Source organism: Aspergillus novofumigatus, assembly GCF_002847465.1.
Source record: "Aspergillus novofumigatus IBT 16806 chromosome Unknown P174scaffold_7, whole genome shotgun sequence".
In the NCBI taxonomy this organism is placed as follows: Eukaryota; Fungi; Ascomycota; class Eurotiomycetes; order Eurotiales; family Aspergillaceae; genus Aspergillus; species Aspergillus novofumigatus.
In genome coordinates, this window is record NW_020194280.1 from 375272 (window position 1) to 399887 (window position 24616).

Here is a 24616-nt window from a genome sequence, read left to right on the forward strand (position 1 = left end):
TCACTGCCGTCCAGTTCGTCAATATATTGTTGGGTATTAGCGTATGTTGACACTTCAGTAAGAGGCATCTCATACGAGTTGACTATGTACTCTGAGTGATCCGTGATCCAATTTGTTTTGCGTATCTATCCGACTTTAATTGCTTGCTTCCTGTAACTTATTTAGAACACGAATCCTTTCTGGTCTCGGTCGTTGAAACTGCCATGGCGCTGCCCTGGAACCGCCACAACACAGCTATCACATTCTGTGACATTACAGCAAGCGGGAAATGCGTCAAGTAGTCTACAGATAATCTGGCGACTGTACAGTTGAATAATCCTGGTCGAATTTCAATTCGCCCGTCGAGGATTCCTTGTCTCCATTCGGTGACGATCATCTCAGTTCAAAGTGAGGCTGCAGCTTTGACATCGGGAAAGGTTCTATAATATGATTGCAATGGTCTAAACTCATAATTTTATATTTTTGATCATCTACCCCCAGTCGTCCATTGACAATAAGAAGGTCGTTGCGAAATCACAGACCACCTATTCTCCTTGGTACTGGAACACAAGTCTGCGGCAATGCAGTACGTACGGGGCCAGGACGGGTCTACCCTAAGTGAGCAAAAGTACCATCAAGAGGACCCAATCCCACGACCAGCTCCAGTCTATCTAGATGGAATCCACTCTGTAGTCTTGGTTTCATTGTAAACTAGCGGGCTTGCATCGTCTTTCCTGGACTCGACTCTCAAGAGTCAAGCCCCACGAAATCGAGTCCTTGTGTAACCCAAGGATCGACAGCTGCAGATGGTCTCGTCCTTTGCCTTGTTGTCCCTGCTGTTCTCTCCCACGCTACCGGGATAATGGATATTGTTGGGTCGCTTAGAGCCAACGAGAAAAAGTCGGTGACGACTGATGAGGCATGTCTTCGAAGCGCGTTGATATGGTGCGGAGGGGAGGCGATTAGGCAGGTAGACAGGCAGCAAGCGCTTCGTTTCTTGACAGTGCCACTGTAATGAAAGTCATTTGGTCAGCGAGCTCAATTCCTGTAGTTTGCTTGATTACAGGTCCACGAGACTGGCTTGTTGGAGGACTGTCCACTGAGAATGAGTCCGTAAGATTTCGCTCTCACTCTCTTGGAATGGGGACAAATCAAGTGCATTTATTCAGCAATGATTCTGTGGGGCTGAACGCAGGTGAGGTTGACAACTGGTCCATTGCCAAAGGCCTCGCAGTGAGTCAGTGACAGGGCTGGGATCAGCCTAGAGACAAAGCTGCAGCTCCAGGCCACTACTAGGCTCACCAGGCACCCACTCCCAGTCATCGCCAACACTTCAGGTACAAAAGTAGATACTTAGAGAGGTGCCTAGTATCCATTAATTTCGTCTCTTTGGCTTCTTTTACTAGATCATTGTCTGGTCATCTGCTGTCTGGACGTTGTCTCCAGAGCTCTTTGTATTGACTGTATCTTCTCTTTATTTAGTTTCTTTTACTCGTCATCCAGCTCCAAGTCCTGTTCGCCTTGTCTTGAAGCTGCTTTGTAACTTCCAACCCACCTTCAGGACAGCTTCGTCTAGCTAGCCTATATCAACCCGTCCTGAAGACATAAGGACCAGTCATTCTCACCGCCACAAGCTGAGAGCTCCTTTCTGTCCTGTCAGCCAATCTTTAAGAGCCCAAGGACGCAAGGCGCTCCGTGTTCTAAAGGCATTCGTCTTGATTTCCTGGCGAACGTCAGAGATACATTAGTTTCTTCAAAGTATTTCTAGCTCACTATCCCCTTCCGGATCGCTGTCTTTCTTAATTCTTTACTTTCAGTTTGAAGCTGTTCCCAATCCTTCTTCGATCGTGCTGATCGTACTGCGAAGGCCGATAGCAACAGCTCTACGATTTAATCTTCCTATAATGTCAACTGACCCCAGTGTTGTCCCTAGCTCCACAAGCTCCCCGTCATTGATCTCAGTGCCCGACACCCCGACCGATCCAAGCTCCGGCCCGTTCACCCACTCTACTACCACGCCGCCTTCCGAAGCTCCACTGCGGAACCCGCCCCAAATTAAAGAGGCCCAAGCTACGCAGTCCGCTACGATGGCCGACCCCAACGCCAACAGTAATGCTGGATTGGATACCAAACATGAGGTAGAGCCTTCCATCGACAATAATGGAGCCAAGACGGAAGCAAAGCCATCTGTTTCTGTAACGGAAAATGCTGCCGTCAAAGTCGCATGCAAAAAACATTCAGGGAAAGAGTCGGACGCCGCCGGCCGAAAACGTGATTCCAAGAAAAAGAACCATAAATCGATCTCAACGCCGGACGAGAATACGACCTCGGAGTCAACTTCAACCTCTGGCAGCTGTAGTGTCAGCGATTCTGGCTCGGAGGATGACGAGACGTCGTCCAGCTCATGTGAATCAGAGACATCTCGAAAGAACCGAAGAAATCGGTCAAAGAACAAAGCCAAAAAGGTCCTTAAGGGTAACCGGAAGAGGAAGTCTCGGTCACACCAGCAAGTAGAAGTAGCTTCGGATACAGACTCTACCAGTGATGATAATGACGAAGATGACGACCCCCTGGACGAGAAAACGCTGAGAAGGCTTTTGACTAGGCTCCAGGCGAAGAGGTCGGCAAAGAAGCTTCGATCCAAGGGAGATTCCTCCGAGGATCAACCGGAAGAGGATGTTGAGGCCAATTCAGAAGAACTGGCTTTGCTACTGGCAAAAGAAATGGCGGCTCTGAGTCTCAAACTTGGCGACGGACGCAAACTAGGCGATGGACGCTGGGGCAGAGCTCGCGGAAAGAGACACGTGGGCGGCCTGACAGATGGTCAAAAGGGCAACCTGCAGAGGTCTAAGCACAAATTGAAAGCTGCTTCGAAAATGGCCTTCAAGCGGGTTGATCAATGTGAGTGATCGTAACTCGTCCCCCTGTATGAGGGCGACATGTGCTGACATTTTCTTCCCTCTCAGTGTGGGATAACACGATTCATAATTACAAGCTCACCGAGACTGTTGATGATACCGGTGCGAATGAGTGGGATCAGTATATTTTTACGGTTCGGCGCAAGTTTGACTGGGAGAACAAGTATCTGGAAACTGTCGTCGATATCAAGAGCAAACACTTGCGGGACGCTCTGGCTAAGATCATGGACGGTGTCAAGGGCGTGAGCTTGGTACAGGAGACTGCCGTTGTCGATCCAAACATGCTCTTCCTGTATCTCGAGGAGACTCGCGCATACATGAAGGAGCTGAAGCAGCAGGCCAAAAAAGAAACGAAGAAAAAGGCCAAAAAGCTGGCGGATCTCAAAGCAGCGCAACTCAAGGTTCTCATCAAGTATCTGGACACTGACTACGCAGAGACCAAAAAGACTCTGTATCCTTTGCTGGAAGCGAACATGATCACCTTCGATCTGCTCTGGGCACTATACAAGCCGAACACCATCGCCTATACATCGACTTATGGCAATCAGGACGAACCACGTGCCTTCAAGATTGAATACGCCACCAAGGAATCCTCTTTCATGAAAGGTCAATGGTACAGCATCGAGGGTCGCTACTTGGAGTACGACGGCAAGTCATTCGGCATGGGAACAATGGCTGCTGAGGTAGAATTCTTCAAGGGCGTTCGCAAGATTACGAGCCTCGGATGTTATCCACTCAAGTACCACAGGGAGGCTGAGGAGGTCAAGGCCAAGCTGATCGAGCGCGGCAAGAAATTTGTGGCGCTTGGCGGTATGAATTACCGCTTCCACAAGGGAATGGCCTTCTACAAGAAGAAGCGGACAGTCATCAAAGTCAACATCAATGGTCGAGTAATGATTGACCCCGCGATCCATCGTCGCATCAACCCCAACTACCCAATCAGTACTGTTCGTCCCAAGGATCCTGATATTCTAGGTGCGTCAGATGACGAGGCGAGCGATGACGGATGCAGATGCGGAATGTCTGATTCGGATGTCGATCAGCAACAACACGAAAGTCGAGACTCTGATAACCCCAAAATCGTGTACAAGGTCGTGCAGGACAAAGACGGTAGACCTCGTGTCGTGGAAGTGGAGCTCGATGAGAATGGGAATGTGATTCAAAAGGAGAAGATGGACGACGTGCAGGACCCCTCTGACCGTGAGTTCACAGAAGAGGAGTTGCTCATTGCAAGTCCCGTCGTTCTGGGGTTCGCCTTCAGTGAGAAGTTGTGGCTGGAGTTCAGCATCTCTGGAATCAGCGACATTGACTGGAATGAGGACGCATTTGACTCTCTTGTCCTTCCGGACAACCAAAAGTCGATCGTCAAGGCCCTTGTCGAGTCGCATACCTTCCGCGCCGCCCAGAACATCGACGATGTCATTCAGGGCAAGGGTAAAGGACTTGTCGCCGTGCTACATGGACCACCCGGCACGGGCAAGACCCTGACTGCCGAAGGTATTGCGGAGTTGCTAAAACGGCCTCTGTACATGGTCAGTGCAGGAGAACTCGGAACCGACTCAAGGACTTTGGAAGCCGAACTCAACAAGATTTTGGACATCGCCCACTCATGGGGCGCAGTCCTTCTGCTGGATGAGGCCGATATTTTCCTCGAGAAGCGCACAATCCAGGATATCCACCGCAACGCTCTTGTGAGCATCTTCCTCCGCCTCCTCGAATACTTCCAAGGCATTCTCTTTTTGACCACCAACCGTGTGGAAACCTTTGACGACGCGTTCCAATCTCGTATCCATGTCGCACTACGATACGGTGACCTTACCACCAAGGCAAAGAGAAGCGTCTGGAAAATGTTCCTGGAAAAGGTCCAGGCTAAAGAGGGCGTACAGACTGCAAAATTCACAGACAAGGACTTCGATGCGCTGGCACGTCACAACCTGAACGGCCGTCAGGTCAGTCCCCTTGCTTCCTCCTTGTCATGCAAGCATGTATCGACGGTTGCTAACACTCCTTGTAGATCAAGAACTCCGTCCGCACGGCTCAAGCGCTAGCAGTCAACGAACAGACTCCCCTATCGATGCAACACATCAAACGTGTCCTTGAAGTTGCCGAGACTTTCGACCATGACCTTCGCGGCGGGACTGGCTACATGGACGCCATGCGAAGCTATACGTAATACGTAACACGACAATCCGCTTCGGGTTCTCTATGCTAATGAATTTCCTTCCCTCCTTGCTTCTGTATTTGCTTCTCTACTCGCTTCTCTCCTTGCTTCTCCACTTGCGTCTCTACTTGCTTCTCTGGTGATACGGTCGTTCAGGAATACCCTTGCTTTTTGCTCCAGAGACAGTTTCTGATCGTTTCGTTTTCATTTTATCTCGCTCAAGCGTCGTCTGAACATTCTCACTTTTGTTTCTTTTTCTGCGATGTTTTTTACGATACGGCCAAGATTGGTGAATGATACGCAACAGTTATTCGTCCCAGGGAGGAAATATGCCTGATACTGAGAAGATCTAGCGAGAACGAGTCAATCCTTCTGATGGCAGATGTCTTGCTCAGGGAAACTATATGTCAAAGATACGAGCGAAGAACGAATTCAGGAACAAATTGAAATTTTTATTTATAGGAAATACATGCCATCTGCTTTTCCCATCAAATTCTCGCCAGTCATCAAATCCTCGTCAAGGGAAGAGAAATGCTTCAAACTCTGCAGCCGCATTCATCCGGTATCAAAGTCGATGCGGATGCGCAGCATATAGAAAAGGCGGGAATAATAGGCTAATGACAAAGTACACAAGTGACTGTTGTACAGGGACGAACGTAGCTGCAGAATTATTCACAATTAATTGGGAAAGACATTTAGGGGTTCTGAGCGACGAAGTCACGACCCTTCTGAATGTTCTTCTTGAGATCAGTGAGAGCAGCCTGGATGAGCTTCTCCTCGTAAGCGTTGACCTTGCCAACTTCAAGGATCTTCTCAACACCGTTGGGGCCGAGCTCGACACGGGAGGCGAAGAAGTCAACACCCTGGTCCTTGTAGAGAGGGCTCTCAACGAAGGTGGGCTCGATGACACCCTTCTGGCCCTGAGCGGCCTTCAGGAGGGACTCGGCGAAGCGAGCGCCGGCCATGGCCATGGAGAGGGTAGCGGAACCGGCACCGTCCTTGGCCTTGACGACCTCATCACCACCGAACTGGATGCGGTTGACGAGCGCATCGCGGGTCTCGCCCTCAATATCGGGGTGGTTGGACTGGGAGAGCAGAGGAACGATGGTGACACCGGAGTGGCCACCAACAACGGGGACGGCCTCCTGGGCGGGGTCGGTCTTCTTGATCTGGGAGATGAAGCGGGAGGCACGGACGACATCGAGGGTGGTGACACCGAAGAGACGCTTGGGGTTGTAGACACCCTTGGACTTGAACACCTCGGCAACAATGGGGACGGTGGAGTTAACCTGGCGGTGACATTAGTGCTGCTGATCTAGATATGATTGCTCGGAGTACGTACGGGGTTGGAGATGACCAGGATGTTGGCCTCGGGGAAGCCTCAGCAGCAGCCTTGGCGAGGTCACGAACAATAGAGGCGTTGGTGTTGAAGAGGTCTGCCAATGGCAGCGTCAGTAATTGTCCTTGCATAGAGAAGGCCAATGCACATACCGTCACGGGTCATGCCAGGCTTGCGAGGAACACCGGCAGGGATGAGGACGATCTCAGAGCCCTTGAGAGCATCGCGGAGACCAGAGGGAGTAGGGTCGTAGCCAGTGACGGTGCTGTTGGTGTTGATGTGGCTCAGATCAGCAGCGACACCTGCCAAAAGATCATCGAGTCAGCATATACTGGAATATTGGAATTTTGGCAACGCAAGTTTCGGATGTCCGGAGACGTACCAGGGCCACCGCGGATATCATAGAGGGCAAGCTCAGAAACACGGGGGTTGAGCTTGAGCAGGAGAGAGAGAGGCTGGCCAATGCCACCAGCGGCGCCGAGGACAGCGACCTTGGAGGCCTAAAGATGCAAATGGACATGGTTAGCACATTCGCAAAGCTCCGAGGTACCGAGCCGAGCGATGGGAGATGGGTCTACATACCTGGCTGGCAGAGGCAGAGAAGGCCCGCTTCTGAAGGAGGTTGAAGGACTGACGAGCAGCGAACATTTTGTCTATGATCCGAAGACGGAATTTGATCTATCCGCGAAAGAAAATGAATTGAGTAGGGAGAAGGATGGAGATGATCTGGATGGGGAAGAGAAGGAAAAAAGAAAAGGAAGGAGGAAGAGGTGACGGTTAACTTGCCGGTGAGAAGGATTTGGGGCGGCTAATTCGCTCCGTTTCCGACTATCTCCACAGCGCGTTGCGGAACTTCTTCGTGCGTCACATGGAGATGGAATTAGACCACTGCCTTGAATTTTCTGGGGAAACCCTCGTTGCTCTTTATGATATCTATCCCTATACGATAAAAAGACCTGTGTGGCAGATATTGCTTTTACTAACTTGTTGTTGCCCTGTCATTGACAAACATCAACCTGATCGTCCCACTGATTGGTCTCTTGTGTTAGGCTATTCATCCGTTCTCTGGAGAACCTAAACAACTGACCAAATGTACTAGGACCGGGTTCCCTCGAGCTAGTCCTGTGAGATCAATTGCAGGTAAACATGTTTGATTATCCATTCAAGCGACTCACTGATATCTCAGTCTGTCATCCCATAGCAGCGGGAGAAAGGAATTGCCTGTCTAAGGTCAGACAGCCGGCCCGACATTTTGCAATGCGAACTGAAGATTGGCCCGTCAGCAGCGGCCTGTAGGAGATCGACTACATGCTCCCTTCCGCCTTTTCCATCCGGTCGTACCCTACTACTGTTGTCTGTGCAATTTCAATTCTATTGCGCATCCTCCGTATGGACGAGAACGCATGATCTCTCTTGTACGTCATTCTTGATGATGCACCGACTCCAGATGAAACTCAAGAACTTGAGAACGACAGCGCGCAACCCGACAACGTAAATCGGAAGCAAACAAGATCGAGGTAGACCAGAACGCCTGCGCTTTCAAAGCCATCCGAAGCAAGAAAAATGCATGACGCAAGGGGAACAGTTCCAAAGAAATGAGTATATAGACACATAAAAATTCACCTCAAAAAGCGTAATACCAACCAGCAAAAGAGGAAGAAAGCGAGAACACCACCCCAAAATATCCACTTGTCCTGCTTTGCTCTTCGTTCGACTTTTCGAATCGTGTCACCACTCACACCCAGGGTATTCGCAACACTGTATAGCCGGCGCTGCGTGCCTTTCAGCACCTCGCGCTGTTGCCCAAGGTCTGTCAAAACAGCGCGGCCTCTATCGAGAAATTCATCCAGTTGCGAGTTCGTGTTGGCAAAAAAGGATTGCTCTCGGAGCGCATGCGTCTCCCTGGTGTAATCCGCTGGTGAAGCTCCGAAGCTGAGACCTGAGCGGGATGATGAAGGGTTTGCGAAAGGCGAAGATTGGGGGAGGGAAGACTGGGCGTACGGGTTCTCGGGAGTCGCTGCGTGGTGTGGTCGTCGGCCAAGCAGCTCGTTGCGATTTGTCACCGATTGCTATATAGCAGCGCACCATGTTAGCGATTGCCAGGACATGTACAAAGGGGAGGGGCTTGACTCGGATGAGCTTACAGCTTCTTCACGCTCCTTTCGGAGTTGATCAAAGTGTGTCCTATAATCCGCAAGCTCGGCGCGAAAATTCTTGACTCTTTCAAACGCCTTTTCTTGCTTCTCAGGTATCAGTTCCTTCTTGGACAAGGCGGAATAGTCATCGATAGTGCGTGATAGCGACGCCAAGGAAGCTGCAATCTGGCCTAATTATCCGAGCATTAGCATGTCACATAGACTAATAAAGAAACGCTCAGCGGTGAACTTGTAGCCCTGTACCGGATCTGGCGTGGGAGCGCATGTCTTCGAGCCGTACCTTGTAAAGCTGCAGATGTTGTTGCGGGCGACTGAGAGAATGTGTCCAGATCGCGGCGGATAGCAGAAGACTGCTTGAGTGCTGAATTGAAAAGGGAGTTCTGTGATCAAGTATGGAAGTGATATGTCAGTCATCAAACAATGCGCTTCGATTAACGACAATGGCGGGATTCACACACCATATTTGCTTTTGCAGAAGCTATCGAAGAGAGCTAGTTGTTTGTTTGTGTATGGTTTCACGAGCAGAACAGGATATGCTCCATATGATCAGGCAAAAGACGCAATGCTCTCCAGGCGTATGTTCGAAATTAAGGTCAACAAGAACCGTTAATCGGTGACGAGGAAGAAGTTATACTGCAAATCCACCGAACGTTGTCAATAATTCTTGTGGAAGGCCGAGGCCACATGTTCTGCAGCGGATGCGAATTTGACGTTGTTGACCGCCTCTGACATATGAGCTGTCACTACTTGAAAGATGGACACTTGATCACAAGTTAACATCTAGACCTTGCGGCTTTCAGTATAATGCCATGGTTTATCTATAATTTTATTTCTTGAATACGATGCGACGGGGATTTTCAGTGATTATCTTACCATACTACTTTTATCCACCTTGTTGTTGAATTGCCAGAACCGGTAGAGACAGCTAAAGCATATATATTAGGTGTGACTTCAATGTGAGAGACGAGTGGGTTTATTATCTTCGAATAAGTTACAATATGACGAGAAAAGGATCGCGAACTTCATCTCCCCCGGAATTCATGTAAAACCGCTGGGTTCACCCGATCATAACTCCATATATGGAGATAAACTCAAGAAGCACTGGGCCCCTGCTCATATCATATCCAGGACGCATCAAACCTAGTTAGGAGGGTACTTGTTTTGTAGCAGCCACCTAAATTCAATTCATTAGCCCAAATTCTCTTCTGTGCCTTGTCGCAGGATGCCGGTTCAGAAGAAAGTTGAAAACTCACTTGCTGACAAAGTAATCGACCGTACTGAAGGCTCCGACGATACCAGTCCATGTTCCAACAAGCTTCCACGACAGCTTGCCTTCAGCATGCTTCCTGTATGCGCCATATCCGAGCGCGGCACCGACAAGGGCGTACAGCAGGGCATTCCCGAGGAAGACAGGGTTGCGCTTGGCGACATGGCCGGCGCGCGTAGCCTTCGCTTCCGCCTTCTCCGCCTTCCTCTGCTCTTTCCGCTCCTCTTTCTCCTGTGCCTCTCGTTCTAAGCGATCAGCCTGAGTACTGGTCTTCACTTCCTTGTTGAGGAAATCCGAGTCTACTGAGACCACATGCGGGGAGTCGACGTCAACTAGGGAGGCCGTGCTTTCCCCTGTTTCACTCAGATAGGTTCGTGGTGGGTTAGGGGCGCGACTGTATTATGGAGAGTCAGTCAATAACCCCAGGAATTTGGCTAATTTCCAGATAACAACTTACGCCTACATTAGAGCCGGTCAGTCAGATCGCCTTTCGAGATACAGCATCCTCATGGGAAGCAGGGGAAACTGTGGGTAAGGCACATACCTCCTCTGGTGTTTGCTTAGGGCCTTTGGCCGCGGCTTCTGCGTAAGACATGTTTGCAGGATTTCTGTGACACAAAGGGCTGGAGGTGATGAAGAAAAGGCCTATTACCAGTCAGTGCTCCGTATTAAAAGTCGTAATGGTGAACAATGGGCGGCATATCGCGGAGCGGCTGCTCCAAGGTCGCCCACGTAATATGGTACATCATCACTTACAGGAAATAAGGTGATGTTTAGGGATTCGGAAGTCGAGGATAGTAAGTAAACTGACAACGGTGTGGGATACCAGAAAGAGAATTTGGGCAGGTGATGACCACTTCTATTTATGCAGAATGCAAGGGCCCCTAGCAATGGCTCACAAGTATGACATCACTGCCTGAAGCGGGAGTGGGCACTGCGCACATGGTCCAAGAATCATGGATGGGCCCATCACCTGTTTATATAACCCCAATCCCAATTTGTCAGTTGCAAGTTTACCGTCATTCTATAATGTTTACCAAGTTGCGCGGAAGTTCGAAGTAAAATGGAAATCTGTCTTCGCGGGCGACTTGGTCAGTCTGCGGTTGTCTCGTCAACTGACCTAGTGACAGCGGAGGGTTGCAGCAGTCCTGGTCAATCTGGTTATCGATGGTTGCGAGGGGTTAAACGCAATGTGAACCATCCTCAGATCATCCTAAGAACGCACCGTCGCCAATCTGGACTGAAACCGGACTTTAGCGAATTCTGGATCGCCTTAGTCACTTTGTTCTACACGATAGAAGTAGACCAGTATACGGGCTTAAAGTTTCTGAAGTAACAAAAGGAATCGATATTGAAATGCTAGAATCGTACTCAAGTGACCAGAAATGGTCGAATCAACTATAGTAGGTATTTTTGGGTACATATTACATGAGACCATAAAGGAACTCCGATCTCAAATGGTACATTTGGTATTTCGGAACTTCGATAGGTCGAACTTCATTCACAGAAGAAGCTCAAGGGGGTTCTCAACAATCTTCTTCAGTTCCTTGATCCATTCAGCACCAACAGCACCATCGACAACCTTGTGGTCGAAGCTGCCAGTCACGATAATCTGGTCATCCCACTCAACAGAGGTACCCTCCTCGGTCTCAACGGGAACAGCAACCTTGCGGGTGGTGCCAACGGCCAAAATACCAGCCTGAGGGGGGTTGATGACAGCGGTGAACCGCTCAATAGCAGGGTTCATGCCCATGTTGCTGATGGTAAAAGTACCGCCCTGGTACTCCTCAGGCTTGAGCTTGTTCTCCCGAGCGCGCTTACCGAGATCCTTGATCTGGTTAGAGATGCTGGAAAGGCCAAGACCATGTACGTTCTTGACAACGGGAGTGATAAGACCATTAGGAGTGGCAACGGCAACACTAATATCAACGGTGTTGTGCTGGCGGATGACAACTTGGCCATTCTCCTCGCGCCAGCTCGAGTTGACCGCAGGAACCTTCAGAAGAGCGGCGGCACAAGCCTTGACAAGGAAGTCGTTGACGGAGAGCTTGTATTTGCCCTCAGCAGAAGCGTTGAGAGCCTGGCGGAGCTTCAGTAGCTTCGTAACGGACAGAGTGGTCGAAACGAAGAAGTGAGGGTTCTCTCTCATCGACTGCTGCAGGCGGGTAGCAATGGTCTTGCGCATAGATGTGAGAGGGATGTCTTCATATGTAGGGGCGGCGGCGGCGGAAACGCTAGGCTTGTACTTCTCCACATCTTCCTTGGTGATCTGACCACCACGTCCAGTACCCTTGAGAGCCTTGATCGGAACACCCTTCTCCAGGGCCAATGCCTTGGCAGCAGGGCTGATGTTGGGCTCACGGTCAAGACTAGGCTGGAGCTTCTCAGTAGATGTCTCAGGCTCCTGAGCGGCGGGTGCAGGCTCGGGCGTCGAAGGGGCTGGTGCAGCCTCAGCCTTGGGCTCCTCCTTGCTCTCCTTGGCGGGTGCAGCTCCCTTATCACCACCGGCGTCTTCTAGAGTAAAGCTCTCAAAGGGGGCGACATCTGTTCCTTCCTCCACAAGGACGGCGATAGGCTGGTTTTGCGCATTAGCGATGGGACTCAGTGGACCACGGAAAATTTTTCAGTCAATACATACAGTGCCGACAGCCACATCCTTCTCACCAGTCTCCTTCAGAACCTTGGCCAAGACACCGTCCTCTTGGAATTCAAAGTCCATCTGTGCCTTATCGGTCTCGATTTCCACGAGAACATCACCCGGCGACAGGGAATCACCGGCCTTCTTCTGCCAAGCCCCAATGTTTCCTGCGGACATTGTGGGCGAGAGGGCAGGCATGCTGATGATGGTGTGAGGGGGGAAGGCTGTAGAGGCGCATGGTTAGGATCAAGTCTTCAATACGCGAATTTGATGGAGACGAGGAAAAACCGAGACGACATACACTTGGAGGCATAGAAACGGGAGAGGGCGGATAAGGCAGGCAATTGAGGTCTATAGATCAGGAAATTTTTATTAGTATCATTGTCAATACAGATTGACCATGAAATGTCCAAGGTGAACCATACTGGACAGCGTCCTTGAATCTGTGAATAACCTGAGGCCGCCTCACGCAGAGGCCGCCTTTCGACAACATGGCGCTGGGAATGCGCATTCGGACAGCAGAGGCAACCATGGTGCCAAATGCTGTAGCTATGATACAATTAAAAAAAGGCCGCGGCACAAGAGAGAAGAGAAGATAAGATGGAGATGGGGCCGGAGGATGAGTCTGGCAAGTGGTAGGGCCTGTATCAGAGAGTTGGGGATGCAGCTCCTGGAACTTTTCTGTTGAGCTTCCGGTGAGCGATCGGAATAGTTGTCGCCGGATTTCTCCAGGACGGCCTTCTCCGAGTTACGTAAGCCCAGCGCCGCATCTTTGGCACGCAGCGGTCGCCGTATATTTGTTCCGCCTGCGGGAGAAAGACACGCAGCCGCATCAGCTCCAGGACCCATGCAATAGCGCGATACTCCGGCCCACGGTTTCTATCTTCTTCCGTCATTTTTCCTTAGTCCGATTCTACATTCCATGTGTATTTTTCGTTTCAGTTATTGAATGCTCCGCTCGGAGTTTCGCATAAATGGCGGATGTTGAGAATGGCTCTTCGCAGGAGCCCAATCGGACATCTGTGGTGCTGCCGCAGGGAGACAACAAAGAGAATACTGTCGATACCTCAACGCCTGCTGAGTCTGAAGATGTTGTCGACGAAGACTCCAAGCCTTCTCTTCCTCTCGAATCACAGAGGCAGAAAATTGATATAGAGGAAGTTACAGACTCCAATTCACCACAGATCAAAGTAGACTCCTCCGAAGTAACAGAGACCGCGGACAAACCTCCGAGTCCTCCGAACGACGCCGCTGATGCTGAAGGTCCCGAGAAACACGGCTCCCCTCAGAGGGGATCAAAAGCAGACGATGTCGCTAGCTCGGAAAACGATCAGGCAGAGGCTCCTCCAGGAGACTCTGCTGGCGACAAGCAGGATGACGGCGCTGTACCCCAGTTTGAGCTTACACCAGATACCCGACTGCGCTCCGACTCGAGATCAACGACTGCTACGTATGCCACTCAGCGCTCCGTGCCTGTCAGCTCTGCAGTGTTCATAGTCAACGCTCTCGAGACAATTGGGGCGTCCAAGGAAGCCAAGAAGAGCAAAGAACTGGATGATGCCGTGAAGAGCGCGTTGGCGAACGTTAAACAATCTGACCGTCAGCCGATCGATCCGGAGCTTATATTTCGCCCTCTTCAGCTTGCGACAAAAAGCTACAGCATCCCCTTACAAGTCACAGCGCTCGACTGTATCGGGAAACTCATAACTTACTCTTACTTTGCCTTTCCATCATCTCAGGACCGCAAGGGCTCGGAAACTGAGGGCACGCCAGAACAAACTCCTCTCATCGAGCGGGCAATCGATGCCATCTGTGACTGCTTCGAGAACGAAGCCACTCCCCTTGAGATACAGCAACAAATTATCAAGTCACTTCTTGCGGCAGTCCTGAACGATAAGATTGTGGTACACGGAGCTGGTCTCCTAAAGGCTGTCCGCCAAATATACAACATCTTCATCTACTCGAAGTCTAATCAGAACCAACAGATTGCCCAAGGGTCACTGACACAGATGGTCAGCACAGTGTTCGACAGGGTTCGTGTGAGACTTGAGCTGAAAGAATTACGTTTGCGTGAAGGGGAAAAGGGACAGGAAAACACACCTGACGCTGCGACAGCCGAAACGGTTGAAGTGCCCCTGTCAACCGATCAGGATCAGGCATCTGATGCAGCCTCTGTTGTAGCACCCGATCAACCCGTGGCGAAGGAGCCTGGAGAAAAGCTTACTCTGCAAAGTTTCGAGTCAGGCAAGGATGTCACGTCGGTCGCGGATAACGCGCCGACAATGGTTACCCGCGCCAAGCTTGGTCAAAAAAGAACGCAGTCATTGTCTAGCACATCAGGGGAAGAAAAGGAGGACGGCGACGGGACTAACGACGATGATGAGGACGAAATTTACATCAAAGACGCATTCCTGGTATTTCGAGCTCTATGCAAGCTGAGCCATAAAATACTCAGCCACGAACAGCAACAAGATCTCAAATCTCAGAATATGAGGTCTAAGTTGTTATCCTTGCACCTCGTTCATTACCTCGTCAACAACCATGTCGCGGTCTTCACCTCCCCGCTCCTAACCATCAGGAACAGCTCCAACAGCTCCGATGCTATGACGCTTCTGCAAGCTGTTCGGCCCCACTTGTGCCTCAGTCTGAGTCGAAACGGGTCGAGCTCAGTGCCCAGGGTCTTCGAGGTTTGCTGCGAAATCTTTTGGCTCATGTTGAAGCATATGAGAGTGATGATGAAGGTTTGTCCATGTGCTTATCTTCTTTGTCTGACGGGTTCTAACTCCTCACAGAAAGAACTTGAGGTTTTCTTGAAAGAGATATACCTGGCTATTCTCGAAAAACGGAACTCGCCTGCTTTTCAGAAGCAGTACTTCATGGAGCTTGTGGAGAGACTGGCCGATGATCCTCGTGCATTGGTGGAGATATATCTCAATTATGACTGTGATCGCACTGCGCTGGAGAATATCTTTCAAAAGTACGTTTGTATCACGTCGTGTTTCAATCTCTTTGGGGCAGTATTGATTGTTTTTGCAGCATCATTGAACAAGTTTCACGATACTCGAGCGTACCTGTCACAGTTTCCGCAGTCCAACAGCAGCATTATCAAGAACACCATGTCAAGGTATCAAAAGTGGGCGCAGATTGGCATCAAAGCGGGACTCTGCCTCCGACACTCACGACAGCGCACATAGCCAGTATTCAGCAGCCAACTTCCCAAAACGTGCCATCTGAGTATATCCTGAAGAACCAGTCGCTGGAATGTTTAGTGGAAATTCTACAGTCACTTGACAACTGGGCCTCTCAACGAATTGATGACCCAGCCGCTGGGGTTACAAATCTGCTGTCCCAGAAATCAATCGATAATTCCAGAGAGTCGATAGACACCAACACTGCGACCTTTATATCCTCTCCAAGGGTCGAAGGCACCGATGGCAGTACTGGTCGGTCGACACCTGTGGCAGAGGACGATCCAAGCCAGATCGAGAAAGTCAAGCAGAGGAAAACTGCGCTGATGAACGCAATTCAGCAGTTCAACTTCAAGGCCAAGCGGGGTATCAAGCTCTTTATCCAAGAGGGCTTTATACGTTCGGACTCGCCCGAGGACATTGCAAGTTTCCTGTTTCGCAATGATCGACTGGATAAGGCCATGATAGGGGAATATCTGGGTGAAGGCGATGCAGAGAACATTGCCATTATGCATGCATTTGTGGACCAAATGGACTTCTCAAAGCGACGCTTTGTGGATGCACTTCGTCAATTCCTGCAACACTTTCGATTGCCTGGGGAGGCCCAGAAGATAGATCGTTTCATGCTCAAGTTTGCCGAGCGCTACGTGACTCAAAACCCGAATGCCTTCGCCAACGCGGACACTGCGTACGTGTTGGCTTACTCGGTCATTATGCTCAATACAGATCAACATAGCGCTAAGATCAAGGGTCGCCGCATGACTAAAGAGGACTTTATCAAGAACAATCGGGGTATAAACGATAACCAAGACTTGCCCGATGAGTATCTGGGGTCCATATTTGATGAGATCGCCAACAACGAGATTGTTCTCGACACTGAACGAGAGCACGCTGCAAATCTGGGCATTCCCGCGTCCACCACCACAGGCGGCTTAGCTTCCAGGGCAGGACAGGTCTTCGCAACGGTAGGAAGGGATATCCAAGGCGAAAAGTATGCTCAAGCGTCTGAAGAAATGGCCAATAAGACGGAGCAGCTCTATCGGAGTTTGATTAGAGCGCAGCGGAAGACGGCCGTTAGAGAGGCCCTCTCACGCTTCATCCCCGCGACTTCGGTACGGCATGTTGGATCTATGTTCAACGTGACTTGGATGTCTTTCCTCTCCGGGTTGTCTGCTCCCATGCAAGACACACAGAATCTTGAAACCATTAAGCTCTGCATGGAAGGAATGAAACTGGCGATACGTATCAGTTGCGCTTTTGATCTGGAGACTCCCCGGGTCGCATTCGTAACGGGCCTTGCCAAATTCACAAATCTGGGCAATGTCAGGGAGATGGTACCAAAGAATGTTGAGGCTTTGAAGGCGCTGCTCGACGTGGCGCTCACCGAAGGGAACAACCTGAAGAGTTCCTGGAGAGAAGTCCTCACCTGTGTCAGCCAGCTCGACCGGCTTCAACTTCTCACTGATGGCGTCGATGAAGGTTCACTACCCGATCCATCACGCGCCCGTATTGTACCACAAACTTCATCTGATGCATCCCGCAAATCTATGCAGGCGTCAAGACGCCCTCCCCGTCCCCGGTCAGTTAACGGACCTACGGCTTTCCGTTCTGAGGTTGCTATGGAAAGTCGATCCGCTGAAATGATACGCGGAGTGGACCGCATCTTTACAAATACTGCAAATCTCACTCATGAGGCTATCATTGACTTTGTTCGCGCTTTAAGCGAAGTGAGTTGGCAGGAGATTCAATCTTCAGGTCAGACAGAGTCCCCTCGAACATACAGCTTGCAGAAGCTTGTTGAGATCAGCTATTACAACATGACCAGAGTCAGGATAGAGTGGTCGAAGATCTGGGACGTCCTTGGGCAGCACTTCAATCAAGTTGGATGCCACACCAACACTACCGTGGTGTTCTTTGCACTGGATTCCCTTCGGCAACTTTCTATGCGTTTTCTGGAAATTGAAGAGCTTCCTGGTTTCAAATTCCAAAAGGACTTTCTCAAGCCGTTTGAGCATGTAATGGCCAATAGTAACGCTGTTACTGTGAAGGATATGATCCTTCGATGCCTGATACAGATGATCCAGGCACGTGGAGATAACATTCGCTCAGGCTGGAAAACAATGTTCGGCGTCTTCACAGTCGCTGCCAGAGAGCCATACGGTAAGCAAGTTTCTTATCGCCTAGGATCTGTGTGATAAGGATGCTAATACCTAGAAGAGGGCATCGTCAACATGGCATTCGAACATGTCACTCAAATTTACAACACGCGGTTCGGTGTGGTCATTACACAGGGAGCTTTCCCTGACCTAATCGTCTGTCTCACGGAGTTCTCCAAGAACATGCGATTCCAGAAGAAGTCTTTGCAAGCGATTGAGACCTTGAAATCAACTGTCACGAAGATGCTCAGGACACCGGAGTGCCCTCTATCACACCGTGGAACTACATCGGAAGGCGTTCAAGACGATGGAACAAACCTGGCCAAACAATTATCACGGCAATCTCAAGAAGAGCAGTTCTGGTATCCTATCTTGATTGCCTTCCAGGATGTATTGATGACGGGTGATGACCTTGAGGTTCGATCAAGGTGAGTTCCGAGTTCTGACTTTGCCCCAGGAACATCGCTGATCAGGAAACCAGAGCATTGACTTATCTTTTTGACACACTGATTCGTCACGGAGGCGACTTTCCTCAAGAATTTTGGGATGTCTTGTGGAGACAGCTTCTCTATCCTATCTTCGTCGTCCTTCACTCCAAATCGGAGATGTCCAAGGTGCCAAACCATGAAGAGCTCTCCGTATGGCTGTCAACAACAATGATACAAGCCTTGAGGAACATGATTACACTTTTCACGCATTATTTCGATGCGCTGGAATACATGTTGGGTCGTATACTCGAGCTTCTTACACTATGCATCTGCCAAGAAAACGACACCATTGCGCGGATCGGTAGCAATTGCCTGCAACAACTGATTCTGCAGAATGTTGCAAAGTTCCAGCAGGAACACTGGACCAAGGTTGTAGGTGCTTTCGTGGAGCTTTTCAGCAGGACCACGGCCTACGAGTTATTCACAGCCGCCGCCTCGATATCTTCGAAGCCAGCTTCGATTAAGAACGGGAACGGGGAGGCATCCAACGAGGATGACCTGCACAAGCCGGAGCAAGAGACAGCCGAGTCAACGCCTGTCCGGGAAACTCCATCGGACGCCCCCAGGGTGAATGGGTCGCAGCCTGTGACTTCTGAGCACGAAGAGGGCGACATGCCTGCCGCTTCGACCCCCGAGTTGGAAGATTACCGCCCGCAGGCCGAAACCCAACAACAACCCGCTGCCGTGACCGTTGCGCGGCGCCGATTCTTCAACCGTATCATAACAAACTGCGTGCTTCAGCTACTTATGATTGAGACTGTCCATGAACTGTTTTCGAATGACAAGGTCTATGCTGAGATCCCAAGCCACGAACTTCTCCGTTTGATGGGGCTGCTCAAGAAAAGCTATCAGTTTGCAAAAAAGTTCAACGAGGACAAAGAGCTTCGGATGCAGCTCTGGCGCCAAGGCTTTATGAAACAACCGCCCAACCTGCTTAAACAGGAAAGTGGCAGTGCTGCTACATATGTTCACATCCTTTTCCGCATGTACCACGATGAGCGAGAAGAACGAAAGAGCAGCCGCCGGGAAACAGAGGCTGCGCTTATTCCGTAAGTATAACGGGCTTCGTCCTTACAAACCACTGCTAACAAAATAATTTTGTCCAGTCTCTGCGCCGATATTATCCGAAGCTTCGTCCGACTCGATGAAGATTCTCAGCACCGAAACATAGTGGCCTGGCGCCCTGTAGTTGTTGATGTCATCGAGGGCTACACAAACTTCCCGTCTGAAGGTTTCGATAAACATGTCGAGACTTTCTACCCATTAGCGGTCGATCTATTGGGCCGCGACCTTAACCCCGAAATCCGCCTCGCTCTTCAGTCCCTGCTTCGAAGAATCGGAGAAGCAAGACTGGGTATAGCTGCTGTGCAGACACCCATCAGCCCCAGGAGCTCTATCTCGCAGCACCACTCCCGCAGGTATAGTCGGGATCACTAAGTGTCCGGGGTCGGAGTTCTGATGAAACGGTGGTTTGTTGGCCTTTGACTTTTATTTCTTTTTGGATATCCTTGCCTACTCTATAAGAGGCTATTTTACTTCGATCGCCCACTCTGGAGGAGTGCTGAATGTAGACTTAACAAATATATTGCAATGCCATTCTCGGACTTGTAAATTATAAGAATACAGACCGTCTACCTATTCTATCAATATCAAATTACCGAACTTGAGCTCGGCGAAGCAGACGTCGCTGTCACTATGATATTTGCGGCCGTAAAGCGGCATCAAGCCGATACATCAATCGCATCATTCTTGGCAAGTAGATATTGGCGACACAGTCGAGGCTGTCCCAGTTAACTAGCAAATTGTACATACATCAACTAGCTGCAGTGGACTTCATTATAAGACGGAATATTGCCAGATGCGAAGTGAGTAAGAAGACGATCCATGTCCTGTTCGCTCATTTTAACGAGCTCTTCGAGACTCCATGACTCGCAGACCCCAGACATCCTTTAATAAGTCAGCAGGCAGCTCAATCGGAAAGGTAAGTCTACAGTACCACTTCATTCTCTTAGGCCCCTCCTCTGGCCTGGCAGCGACCTCGCGCAGTTTCTTACGTAGTTTGCCCACATTTTCTATGGCGGCACCCATGTTGTCGGGCAATGATGCTGCAATTTTTTTCCGAATGATACTTGCGAGTTTAGGTCCATTTCCATTCGTGCTCACCATGACTTGCAGTGGTCCATCACGGTACATGCTGCCAAAGTAGAAGTCGCACTCTGCGGGCACATCGGCTATGTTGGCAGGTATTCGCTTCTCCTTGCACAGTTTCCAGACGCGAGACGAGGCGTCGGGGTCATCAATGGCACAAAGTACCATATCTGCTCCTTCTAGATCTTCTGGCTCAAATGTGCGATCGACATGCGTGACTTGGCCCTCAGATACACGGAAAGCGACTTCATCATTGAGACCTGAGCCAGGACAGACGACTGTTACTTTGGCATCGGCGTTCAGCGCGTGGAGAATGCGGCCTGCAGCTACCTGTTGGATGTCCTCGTTAGCTCTCTGTGGTGATACATATATATATATTTTCTGCGGCGGAACATGCATAAGACTATACCTCACCACCGCCGACCACTAGGACATGTTTATCTTTGACTTGCCAAGCGACTATCATGGAGCCTCCCCCCTGGACTGGAGGGTACTTGTGCGACATTTTAGCATAGGATAGATATTTTGAAGCTTTACTGAGACGTTATCTGTAGCGGGGGAGTCATTTGTAGTGCCGCTATCTATCGATTGGCGGGGCCATTGTACGGGGAGCTAGAGACACCCAAGACGACTTGGCCTATTTTACCTTTTCCCTTCTCCGCCAAGTTTTTTTCCTTTTCCCTCGGCCATTTGAAATGCCCTTCACAACCCCTACCTCCTTTCTACTCTTCGCTCCCTTCTCCCCATTGTCCATGCCTTCATTTCGCAGTACATAATAGGTCACAATGCGGGGAGTACAAATCTTCTCTGGGACATCCCACCCTGTCCTTGCTGAGACCATCTGCGAGCGTCTAGGCACACTCCCCGCTCGGGCAGTGCTCGGAAAATTTGCAAATGGCGAGACAAGAGTGGACATTGGAGTCTCTGTGCGGAACCAAGATCTATACATTGTCCAGAGCGGCAGTCAGAAGATCAATGATAGTGTCATGGAGCTCCTGATCATGATCTCTGCTTGCAAGGGTGGTTCCCCGAAGTCGATTACAGGTGAGCTTTTTGTCGAATGATTTGATGACCTTTGCAAAAGCTAACCCGATTTTGCGATAGCCGTCATGCCGTATGCTGCCCGTCTAACGTGAAAATTGCGCATTGTGCTGACATGGACGAGGTACTTTCCTTACTCCCGCCAGTCGAAAAAGAAGAGCCATCGGGGAGCCATCACCGCTCGAATGCTGGCGAACTTGCTTTCGGTCGCGGGAGTAGACCACGTCATTACTCTTGATTTACATGTGAGTTTAACAGATGGTTGATACAACGGACGAATAGACGTCTGACTGAATACCAGGCGTCACAAATGCAAGGTTTCTTCGGCAAGCCTGTGGATAACCTCTTCGCCGAGCCTTTCATCGCCCGTTGGATTCGGATGAATGTCCCTGGCTGGAAGGAGGCTGTCGTTGTTAGCAAAAACGCTGGAGGTACCAAGCGTGTAACATCGCTAGCGGACACCCTGAAGCTCAATTTTGGCATTGTCACAACCGACAGACGCCGTCCGAAGGTCACTCTGTCCATGACAGATAGTACTGTTTTTTTCGACTCCATGAATGATAGCGTTCCCAAAGAGCCGAGGCCTTTTGTCCTACACCTCCGCAAGAATTCCCACGGCGGCGAATCGAGCGAACACAACACCGCAGAGCCCGAGGAACTACTGCGCCCGGAGACACCACCCGCTGCTCGTCGCCCGTCAGAGTTGGAAGCAGCTCACGAGTACACAGACGTGCGTGTGCGTGATGTGATCACTGGTCGACTTGTACAGGGCCATATCGTGGATGATGATTTCCCCTCGGGTGGTCCCACCTCGGTACCTGCCTCTGGCCATACAACCCCAGGACAGCCGTCCAGCCAGGATCAACCCGAGTCCGTACCGGACGCGATGGTCAACTCGTTTATCTCGACCACATCTTCTCTACCTGGAGATCATGCACTTGGCGGGTCGTTCGATGCCGCTGAATCTTCGGATGAGGAAGAGAGCAACGGGCGAAGTGTCGAGCAAGAGAAGATGATCACCCTGGTTGGTGATGTTCGAGACAGGACTGTTTTCCTTGTCGACGATATGATCGACAAGGGTGGCTCGTGGATTGCTGCAGCAGAAACGGTGGTCAAACGAGGCGGGGCTAAGCAGGTCTACTGCATTGCCACACATGGAGTTTTTGGCGGCGATTCCCTCGAGCAGATGGAAGCGTGTGACGCGATCGACTATATTGTCGTCACGAATACCTTCCCAATAACTCCCGAGAAGATGAGAAAGTCAAAGAAACTGGTTATAATCGACATATCAAGTCTTCTTGCGGAGAGTATCCGACGCCACCATTACGGTGAAAGGTTTGTAGTTCTGCGGTCTGATCCTTGACTGAGTCAACTTGCTAACTTTCAATACAGTGTGTCGGCGCTTTTCCACCTCAATGACTAACCTGCGTCACCAAGTCTATCCATGTGGTATACGAGATTATTTCGCATACTATCAATGAATGAACATGCGACAATCCGGAAGTGTTGGTAAGAACGATGCATCAACAGTAACGACAGCTTACGACTCTCTTCTTTTCTCTTGTATTGATGACACTTTTTTTATACTCACGAGGAGGTCAAGGGTATTTGAGTGTATCTTCAATGTGATACATTTGCTGGATTTTTTCTCTCCCGATGTGAAGGGTGCTAGAGATACTGACTGGCGTCAGAACAAAGGCGCCCAGGTTTGACGTCTGAATAGGCTAAGATTGAACATTCTTAGCTCACCTATAGTGCAATATTATACCCAATGTCGGCAAGACACATCTTCGATTTCAGTGATATATGAGCCTTGAAGCTAGCTTCAACGGACTATGTCCATCTACACCAACGGTGCAGTCCACTTTGGGTACTGCAGGAGCATCTTGTCTTTACAAAGATTGTTCTTAACGGAGCGTTGGAAGAGCAAACATTTAGCCTTGTCAGTCCTCTGTCTTCTTCATGTCATTTGGCATGGAGGGACGGATGCGCTGCAGGGCTATATCGAGGAATGAAGGCATCAACTTCTGAGTCCCCGTCAATTGACGTGGGCTCTGGTCCTTTGGACCGGTGGACTTGATGCAAGAGAACATCTCGAACATTCTCATGTTATGTATCACAATGAGCTAGTAGCAAATATATAGATGATGTGAGGAATGGCTTGTCAGTAAGTCGAGGATTGTCTCGTGCTGCCGCTGAAATGGTTCTTCCGGTGGATCCTTGTAAGATCTGCGGTGCAAGAGGTAGCCGGCTGGTCTTTTCATAGATCTCTACTGTGACTATGCTGTATATTCTCGTCTCCATCCAAGTCACCCTCGTTTGATTGCAAGGAGACCCGCAGAACTAGCTGATACGTAGCTTGTAGTAGTCAGTTCCAGAGCTAGTCCGATGGATCTCGCAAATATTCAGTCAGAATCCCTCCCGATGTTTTCTTTATGAACAAGGGTGTATCAAGCGGTGTGCGCATAACCGTTCACTCGGCGCTTCGCTGCGGTGAGGCGCTTCTATCGACGTAGTTCTACAGAGAAGATTCGATCTACCTCATAATTCATGAACGAACATCACCAGGATCGCCATTGATATCACTGTGATGAGATGAGATTTGTAATATCATTTGAGTACCCCACGGCGTAGTGAGTAAACAGGCAGTTCATAGTGCTGACAACCTGACCCGAATTCCAGGATAGGTCTTGCTCTCGGGCCTCTCCCTGCATACTTCTGATAGATAGTCGCCGGGACTCACACCGTAGCATACATATCCCTGGATCGCGGTAGGGGGTATATTTGCCGGTGCGGTGTGCAGCGATTCCAAAATCCAACCACTTGCTTGTCATATGCATTGTCGCGAGGAAGAAGAAATTGTCGACTATCTCGATCTTCTACAATCAGAGCTGCGGCTGCGGTTGGAGCAGGGATTGACATTCAGCTGCAGCCTCACCTTGTGGAGCTTGCGATGCGATGGTTTCCAAGGCGCCAGGACAGAAATTAATGTACAAAAGTACGTCTGAAATTAGTACGTAGTGGGTTTAAGTGGGGGTTCCCCAAGTATGGACTTCCCGCCGAAGTCATGGTCATGGACTCATGGCCAGGGCGAGACGCACACTCGGTAATGAAATGTGATATGTCGACTTGTCAAA

The 24616-nt window shown here is 50.1% G+C and overlaps 6 protein-coding genes across 6 annotated transcripts; 3 read left to right on the top strand and 3 right to left on the bottom strand.

Moving 5' to 3' along the window:
- The first annotated feature begins 1703 nt into the window (after positions 1–1703).
- P174DRAFT_268873 (ATP-binding protein) lies at positions 1704–5266 on the top strand. Its single transcript, XM_024821514.1, has 3 exons — positions 1704–2880; positions 2946–4846; positions 4912–5266. The coding sequence occupies exons 1-3, from the start codon at positions 1884–1886 to the stop codon at positions 5068–5070; spliced, it is 3057 nt and encodes a 1018-aa protein (XP_024679246.1). The 5' UTR covers positions 1704–1883; the 3' UTR covers positions 5071–5266.
- A 487-nt stretch (positions 5267–5753) lies between these two features.
- P174DRAFT_462836 (malate dehydrogenase) lies at positions 5754–7045 on the bottom strand (the record flags this gene model as incomplete). Its single annotated transcript, XM_024830182.1, has 5 exons — positions 5754–6347; positions 6397–6494; positions 6550–6699; positions 6780–6897; positions 6980–7045. The coding sequence occupies 5 exons, from the start codon at positions 7043–7045 to the stop codon at positions 5754–5756; spliced, it is 1026 nt and encodes a 341-aa protein (XP_024679247.1).
- A 971-nt stretch (positions 7046–8016) lies between these two features.
- Positions 8017–12990, bottom strand: P174DRAFT_375647 (dihydrolipoamide acetyltransferase component of pyruvate dehydrogenase; the record flags this gene model as incomplete). Its single annotated transcript, XM_024822633.1, has 8 exons — positions 8017–8466; positions 8542–8718; positions 8834–8903; positions 9807–10214; positions 11326–12395; positions 12459–12682; positions 12760–12809; positions 12884–12990. 8 exons carry the CDS (start codon positions 12988–12990, stop codon positions 8017–8019), a joined length of 2556 nt encoding a protein of 851 aa, XP_024679248.1.
- Positions 12991–13305: 315 nt separating this feature from the next.
- P174DRAFT_453592 (Arf family guanine nucleotide exchange factor SEC7) lies at positions 13306–19918 on the top strand. The gene is made up of 6 exons (XM_024829168.1): positions 13306–15199; positions 15251–15435; positions 15495–17806; positions 17864–18230; positions 18284–19339; positions 19397–19918. Exons 1-6 carry the CDS (start codon positions 13433–13435, stop codon positions 19725–19727), a joined length of 6018 nt encoding a protein of 2005 aa, XP_024679249.1. The 5' UTR covers positions 13306–13432; the 3' UTR covers positions 19728–19918.
- P174DRAFT_411602 (bifunctional precorrin-2 dehydrogenase/sirohydrochlorin ferrochelatase MET8) lies at positions 19891–20943 on the bottom strand (the record flags this gene model as incomplete). The annotated part of the gene is made up of 3 exons (XM_024824277.1): positions 19891–20237; positions 20287–20768; positions 20848–20943. The coding sequence occupies 3 exons, from the start codon at positions 20941–20943 to the stop codon at positions 20108–20110; spliced, it is 708 nt and encodes a 235-aa protein (XP_024679250.1). The 3' UTR covers positions 19891–20107.
- A 280-nt stretch (positions 20944–21223) lies between these two features.
- P174DRAFT_376686 (ribose phosphate diphosphokinase subunit PRS1) lies at positions 21224–22842 on the top strand (the record flags this gene model as incomplete). The annotated part of the gene is made up of 4 exons (XM_024822709.1): positions 21224–21482; positions 21543–21552; positions 21604–21724; positions 21781–22842. 4 exons carry the CDS (start codon positions 21224–21226, stop codon positions 22840–22842), a joined length of 1452 nt encoding a protein of 483 aa, XP_024679251.1.
- Between the last annotated feature and the right edge of the window lie 1774 nt (positions 22843–24616).